Source organism: Acanthisitta chloris, unplaced genomic scaffold (assembly GCF_000695815.1).
Source record: "Acanthisitta chloris isolate BGI_N310 unplaced genomic scaffold, ASM69581v1 scaffold3333, whole genome shotgun sequence".
In the NCBI taxonomy this organism is placed as follows: Eukaryota; Metazoa; Chordata; class Aves; order Passeriformes; family Acanthisittidae; genus Acanthisitta; species Acanthisitta chloris.
The window spans coordinates 166,834-174,870 of record NW_008665273.1 but is presented as its reverse complement, the minus strand read 5'-3'; the positions used below and the strand labels follow the sequence as shown (position 1 = coordinate 174,870).

Sequence of the window (8,037 nt, the reverse complement as noted above, 5' to 3'; positions counted from 1 at the left end):
GAGTTGTTACTCAACTTTTGCAAATAGGCCTTGTTAGACTTGTTACTGCCAGCTGTTGTGGAAGAACTAGTCTTTTCTTGTTTGCTGTTAGTGTGGTTTTTCTTTTCCTATGTGAAAATGTTGCTTCACATAATGCAAACTGAAGAAGGGTGAAACTTTAATGAACAGTTGCAGAAACAGCACCAGCAGTGGTGGCTGAGAAAGGTAGAAGCATGTAAAGGTTTTAGAAGACTTAGAATGCTTCGTTTGAACAAGAGGAGAGGGGAATATGAATCAGATGCAAGTGATTTATCATAATGGTAATATAAGTAAGCCTAGAAAGCAACACTGTTTAGGAAAAAGTTTGCTTTACCTGCAGGTTATTTAGTAATTTTCTACCATGAGGGTTGGGGGACTTTTTTGTAGCTTTCTCCAAAGGGCCTGTCAGACTTAGGGTGCTGACCAAGTGAATTACAGTCCAGAGAGAAGTGAACTTGATCAGTTTGGCTCCAAATCTGCAAACACCTTAAGTCATATGAGTAAAATTAATGGGTGATTGCCTTATTAAAGTGTATGAGCACCTTCACACTTACTCTGTTATATTTGTAAGCTTAGCCCTGTAGGTCACATCCTTCAGGGTGTGTTTGGATAAATTAACTAAATGTGCTCAACTCAGTAAGCTGCTTATTTCGATAGTGCTGAGTAAACTGAGTTCTGTGATAATTCCTGGATGTCTACTAAAAGCTTCCCCCCCCCATTTTTTTGTTTTTAATATGTATGTTTTAATATGTTTTCAAACTCTGATTCTGTTCTAGCTGTGGTAAGTGGTCTTACTATTCATCAGTCTTGAGCTTCTATCATGCTGCTGGTGATACAGAGAGCTGTTTTCTTTGTGCTCTAATTTGCCTGTTTTTAATTTAGGGATGATTGCCTATGGCATGGCCAAGGGAGCAGTGCATCAGCTTTGTCAGAGTTTAGCTGGTGCCAGTAGTGGTTTGCCTTCTGGTTCTGCTGCTGTTGCCATTTTACCGTAAGTGGTTGTTTACTTGTCTCTGCCTGTGTTTTTTGATTTAGTTACTGCTGTAACCTAGAGCCATGTAGATGTGCTTGTCCTGTTTGCAGTACACAATCAGCTTCTCAGACCTACTTAGAGTCTCACAGAGAGAGGAGGCATCTTGAGTATATGAACAAAATTATATGCAAGTCACCCTAGAAATTATTAAGTTCTTTTTCTTTCCTTTTGCAAAAGAGTAGTGGATGTTAGGATTAAAATTCGAATCATTTTTAGCCTGTTAACTGTAGCCATGCATGAAGTTGTAATTTATTTTATTTCAGTAGGGACAGAATTCTAAAAATGAGATGAACTATTCAGCACAGTTTTAGACTTAGCTGTGTGGTAATAGTAAAGCAAAGGATTACCTGATATGTTTTAACTTGGTTAAAGATGCTTCTTCATAAGGTGCTGCAATAGCTATGCTTGATTGGTAAAATGAGGTCATTTTGAGGATCTGTGAAAAGAAAAAGTTTAGTTTGTATTTGCATGCCAGCATTTTGATGAGGAAAGCTAGTAAAAAGTAGGTCTTCACTATGTCTAAGCTTATAAATTCTGCTCCAAAAACTAAAACTATTTTTTTGCCAGGTCCTTATCTAGTTCAGGACCCAAAACTTAAGACTAGAGAGTTCTCTGTAGGGATTTGGAACACTACCTGAATTCTCCCTGCTTTTGTTTTCCTCACACACTATTTATGCACAATTCTTCAGGTCAGAGAGAGGAATGGCATTAAAAGTGGTTGGGTAGTTGACACCTACCTTTACAGGCAGGCAGCCACCAGGATCACTGGATTCTTCTGCCTGCTCCTCTTGCATAGTTCTCATGCAAAACTCAGTGAATTTTGAAAGGGTAAATATACCTTGGATTGTCAGCGGCATCTCAGGGAGAGAGCTGTGAAAAGCTCACCCCTTAAGTATCAACAGTATGTAGTATATACAGTATCATCAAAGTCAACATTTCCCATGTTTATGCACTGAATCTCTGCATTTGCAGCTGGCATGAGGCTGTTTGAAGTGTGGATGTAGTGCATATGTGCTGTGCAGTACATGTGAACTAGCATGTTAATGACATTCCCTGACTGCACATGAGAGGTGGGAAGGGAACTGTGAGCTAAGAGTGACTGCCCTAATGGACTAGATGCCATCAGAAAGCCATGAAGGTGAGGAGTTATAGTTTGGAGCCTTGCATATATACAGTGTATATATTTAATGTATACATTGAAACTGTTTACTATATGCTGTTAACACATGTGGAGGATGCAAGGGAAGTTCTACCATGTGGTGTAAAAGTCAAGCATATGTTCCAGCAATGAATTGAAGCAGGTGGTGCTCATCAGAATCATGAGGTACAAATAAAAGGCTTATCTTTTTTAATCACAGGGTTACCTTAGATACACCAGCAAATAGAAAATCGATGCCTGATGCAGATTTCAGCTCCTGGACACCCTTAGAATTCATTGTGGAGTGAGTATCCATGTGATAACTGAGCAGTTCTGCACTGTCCCTCTTGCTGCTGCATCTTAGTGCATGCTCTTTTGAAATAGCTGTCTTGGATATGGGTGGGTTTTTTCCTCCGTCATCTCATTGTTTATGTTTCTAAATCACATCGACATTTATTGCACAGGCTTCCTAACTGGAGAAAATTAGCACAACTCCATCAACTTCAGCTTCTCAACAGCAGTTATTCCAGCAAGGGAGATAGCCTTAAGCAGCTGGAAGCCAGAGAATCTCATAAAACCTGTAGACAAATTAAATTGCAGACAGCAGGTGCCAGAGACAGTAGCCTGGCTTAAAGATAAACTGCAAATAGGCATGTGAACTTGGGTGGGATTCTTTTTCTTTTAAAACTCTGTACTGCCCAGTCTGTGGTGTATTAGTTCAGTTCTCTCAGCTGGCAAAATTCCTGCTCTTTTGAAAAATTTAGTAAAGATTTCTTTTCCATCATCCACGGAGTCTTGTCCTGAGTGATGCTGCAAAGTGCTGAAACTTCAACTGTAGCTTATGTAATGTCAGGCTGAGATTATTTGCCTTACTGTTCTCATTCCTCATGGTTAGAGGAGGTGCAGCATGAGTACTGCCTTCTGCCATGTGATGGGGAGTAGCAAAGATTGCACTGAGTGTGAGCTGTCAAAAGGAAGAAAATAAGGATACAACTGATTTTCCTCTTTGAGGAAAACCAAACTTGAATCTTTGTTCACTTGTTGTAGAGGGATTTACTCTTACACATTTTTAAAGCCTTTTAGAACTGACACAGAAATTGAATTTACCTATTGCTAATTGTTCAGAGAACACTTTAGTCCTGACATTATAATTCTTTCTCTGTTTTTTGAATTTTAAGTAGGATGTCAGAGTGGAAAATGAGTTTTGTTGCAAGAAGCCTATGCAGCTGTTCAATGTTTTTCTTTAAAAGAGCCCCATCAATTGAATTTAGTTGGCCAAAAAATATTCAGAAAAAGATCCTTAATTTATCATGCTCCAGAGACTGCTTAGCCAGATGTTGTGGATTTGCAAGTTAATTTTTTAACTTTAAGGAAAAAATACTTAAAAGTTACAGGTTGATTGGTTTGTTTTGTTTCTAATTTTCTAAACTTTTAACTCCAGCTTTGAAAACTGAGAATCATACTGTCTGTGTAAGAAAAACATCCACTGTTGTTAGGTGTTGGCATCATCTGCTTCTTGGGAAGGATGCAGAAAATCTTTTCCAATATGGCACTTGAATTCCGTGTCCTGGAAGCTGTTGTCAGATAGCTGATGTTCCAACATGGCAGTTACTGTGCCTTTGTTATTGGAAGGGTTGATGCACCTGTAAAATATGCTGCACTTTCTGTACACTGTTTTGAGGAAAGAGTTTGCATTGCATTTTGATAAGGAGTGTCCAGGTGTGCTACCCAGAATGAATCCAGCTTACTTGGCACTGTTTTGGATGGCTTAAGGCCTTCTGTGCTTCTGCTCAGACCACATTCATAATTAGATATCCAAGTGTTACAATGGCCTGTTGGCAGAGTAATGGATTTAGTATCTTCATCCTAGCCGTGAATCTGTGTTTCTGATATATATGTGCTATAAAGGCAACTAAAGTAGTCCCTCCTTCCTCTTTTCAGTTTAGTTTTAACTTGGAAGAAACCCTTGCCCCTCTGACATTTTAAGCTCCTGGCGTTTCCCTTTGAGGTGTTCTGAAAATCTGTGTGTGTGCAGTAAAGCCCTGTGGATTTCTCTGGGCCTCTCTCCAGCTTTGAGGGTCTGAATCCAGTGATTGCATCACTGGTTTACAGCATTGCTAGAGAGGGCAGTAGGAAAAGTAATATGCTTTTGTTTTATTTTATGCTTCCTGTCTATATACCTGACAGTAATAGTTGTTTTTTCATTCCTTCTCACCCTGTTGTATGCATTTATTTTAAAACAGGACTTTTCACAACTGGATAACAGGAAAGGATAGACCAAACTCTGGGAGTCTAATCCAGGTGATAACTACTGGTGGGAAGACTGAACTAGTTTCAGCAGCACATCTTTGATGTCAGTCACTTACAGCTAAGGAACTTCAGCAAATGAAAAGCTGTGGAAAATCTGTCTGCCAGTATAATTTGGATGGTGTTGTATCCAGTGATTGTAGTTATGCCATTAATGGAACCAGATTTCACATATTATTTCAGTGCTGTCAGTTGTGAGCTATCAACATCTGTTTACCAAATAATGTCCAGTACTTGTCTCTAAGTGAAAGTTACAGGCTTTAAAGTCTGTAGGTATCCTAACTCTGAACTTACCTGTTTTCTGTGAAATGGGAATTGTACTTAATTATGTCATGTAATCACGTACATAATGGTTGGATTTTTTTCTCATGAAAGTTACAGGCTTTAAAGTCTGTAGGTATCCTAACTCTGAACTTACCTGTTTTCTGTGAAATGGGAATTGTACTTAATTATGTCATGTAATCACATACATAATGGTTGGATTTTTTTCTGTCAGTAAGTGTTTCTGTAACTTACTGTGAATCTATCAGTACTCTGTCTGTCTTTTTCTGCCTGAGAATATAACCCCGTCCATGCATATCATGTTGGTTGTAACTATAGGAAACATTGCAGTTTTTTCATCTCCTAGTCATGTAACACTTTTCTTGTGAACGTTCCACTTGAGTTGATAGAACTGCATAGAGATTACTCACTTAAGAAGGAGTTCCTAGTTTGCCTTACAGTTCATAAGCTGCTCTCAGGCCTACAGTTGTAGGACAAAACAGCTATTCTGTCAAGTGATTAGTATGTCTTTGTTAGTCGTGATGGTTCTTCACTTTTCCAAAGAGCAAAGTGCCATAAAGTACTAGAAAAAGCATAAATGCACTTCTATTTGAATATGGATCTTTTTGTGCTAAATAAATGTATATCTTTTATCTACTGGGCTGTCTCCATCCCTTGTAATCCCAACATCTGGATAACATTTTATAAAATCATAGGGGTTGGAATGGACCTTGAAGATTTTCTAGTCCCAACCCCTCCTGCCATGTGCATTAGGTGGGGGAGAGCCTGAGGTGCTATCTGGAGTGTGGTCACTGTCCTGTGGAGCCTGACCCATGTATGGTCCTGCTGCTTTGCAGAAACTTTGGTTCATTGAAGGGCTGGTCTGAATATTTTACCTAGAGGTTTAATTAGTTTTTCAAAGTTATATTTTCATGGGAAAATTATTTTTCTACCAATTATCTAATAAAAATTGCCACAAACTAGAGGATTACAATTGTGCCCTGCACCCAAGGAAAACAGATGGAAAGATTTCCAAATAGTAGCTGAGTCATTCAGCAGTTGCAGCTCTACATTAACCCAAAATTGCCCTTTGAAACCTTTTGTTGAAATAATTAATTATGCTAAACAAGCACTTTTTTTTTTTTTTTTTTTTTGAGTGGAATGAAAGCCACCACCACAACAAAAAGTAACATTTATTATCTTTCTTCTTCCTTCTATTGGCTCACTGGAAGAAAACAGATGGGGCCTGTAATAGCATGTGGAGAGCTTCAGACTAACCCTTGCAGTGTTGAACAAGGTGAGAAGTAGGCAGACATCTGAAAAGCATTGCAGAAGTCAATAGCAAATGTCACTTGAGATTTAGATCCCTGTCAGACACTGTCATTCTTACACTTCCTGAAACACCATGTTCTAAAGGATTTGCTCTATAAATACGGCCAGTCTCAACACGGTCTGCGAGGAATCTCGAGGGGATGATCACAGACTCCCACGGCTGAGCCAGGCTGATCTGCAGGAACGCCAGTAGAGGGCAGAGACTTCCAATGCATTGGGGAGATTTCTCTGCTGCTAAGGAATATCCAACTATGTTCTTTTGATCAGCCTCTGCTGAGAGGCTCATTCCCCTTTCTTGCTTTATTGCCCACAATCCAAGCTTTCTGGCCTTTGCTACACCAGGCACATGCAGCCTATTACATATACCACTTCCAGAAACCAGTTCAACAGCTTCAAACAAAACAATCCCAAACCCAACAACACACCCCAACAAACAGCAGCAGAAATAACACCCGGACACACGAAAACAAGCTCCAACAAAAAAAAAAAAAAAGGCAAGGCTGTGAAGGGAGTCCCACAGCAGGGTGTGGCGTTACTGTTGACATCAGCAAGTGGAATGTCAATATTCTGTAACAGAGCTTCAAGGGCTTGGACACGATAGGAAGAGAAACAGATTATGTAAGTTCTGTACTGCACATAAGGATTATAAGAATTTTCTGACCCAACCAGTTCAGACTGGTTATTAACAGAGAGATGGAATTTGGAGACATATAAATTAATTGCTATGAGGTTTTGAGTTTTAACTGCTTTGCCTGTGAAATAAAAAAGTGGATAATATTTTTTAAAAAGTGCTATTTAGGAGGGAACAAGAAGTAGTAAGCCACATTACTAATTTCTATAGTTTAACATTCATTATCCAGTGCCTCCTGTAGATATGAACTACACCACTAATCATAGTATTTTTCTTGTATGAACTTCCTGTTAAACACTGTTATTACATACATATTAGGACATTCTTCTAAATGAAAAGCATAGAAAAACCTTAAGATTGGAGCCCATGGTTTCTGTTCCAGCTTTGGCTGCTGGTCTGGTGGAAGGTTTTGAATATATCTCTGCATCCATGCCTCATATCCCAAATATATATGAGACCATTTTAAAGTGCTTTGAGATCTACTGATGAAAATGCAGTTATATCTGTAAGTGCCATAATAGAAGCTCAAAATACCTCTTTTGTTCATTGTAGTTAATGTAAAATTGTGACCACAAGGCAAAGTCATATCACTTTGCTACCAGTCACATTTGGTGATTTGCAAGAGAAGTACTGTGCCATAGACTACCTCAGCCAGGTAGTTTGGACATCACTTACCTGTGTATCCAGTAGTGGTATTTTCTCTCCAGTACAACAGGCATTAATTTTTTGTGACTATCACAGCTGGAATTTAAAAGTACAATGTTGATTTTAATTTTGAACGAGCCAATTACTCTTTCCATCAATGTTTCCTTGGGGCTGAGGAAATAGTCCAAATGGGTCCCATATTTAATTCTGAATCCATATGAGTTAGTGTGATGGTTAGCTTTTTTATTTAAGTCCATATACAAATATCACCTGAAAGAAAAGAGTCTCTTTTGCCCCAAGAAGGTATTTTTTTCTTATTGTTGAGATCTTTTTCATATGCTCAGATGCCCAGATTTTTCTCCATCCTCCATGTGAAGAATGACCAGACTCTCAAAACACCAGCTGCTAGTTCTCAAAATCAGTGCATGTTCTCCCAGGCAGAAGGGCATAGCTATGTATGTCCAAAATAAGGGCCTCAATCATACAGTACTGCAGCAATCAGACAAAGCAGTCCATAATCCAGCAGGAGTTAATGACCTACTTTATCCACATTACCTGATAAATAGCTTTAACAGGACTAAATTTTGTGAATAACAAATTTTCCTTACAACTCCCCAAAAAACTTCCTGTTTGCAAATTCAGGCCTATCTTCAACCAAAGTGTTACCCTGCA

At 38.8% G+C, this 8,037-nt stretch overlaps 1 protein-coding gene across 1 annotated transcript in view; it reads left to right on the top strand.

The window, feature by feature from the left end:
- The window catches only part of QDPR (quinoid dihydropteridine reductase), a gene marked incomplete at its 5' end in the record, with an annotated part of 9,434 nt that extends 4,633 nt beyond the window's left edge, over positions 1 to 4,801 (top strand). Inside the window, 3 exons of the mRNA XM_009071647.1 lie at positions 901 to 1,009; positions 2,410 to 2,493; positions 4,433 to 4,801. Of these exons, the coding sequence (XP_009069895.1) occupies positions 901 to 1,009; positions 2,410 to 2,493; positions 4,433 to 4,541 (302 nt within the window). The remainder of the gene's footprint in view (positions 1 to 900; positions 1,010 to 2,409; positions 2,494 to 4,432) is intronic.
- Positions 4,802 to 8,037: the final 3,236 nt, after the last annotated feature.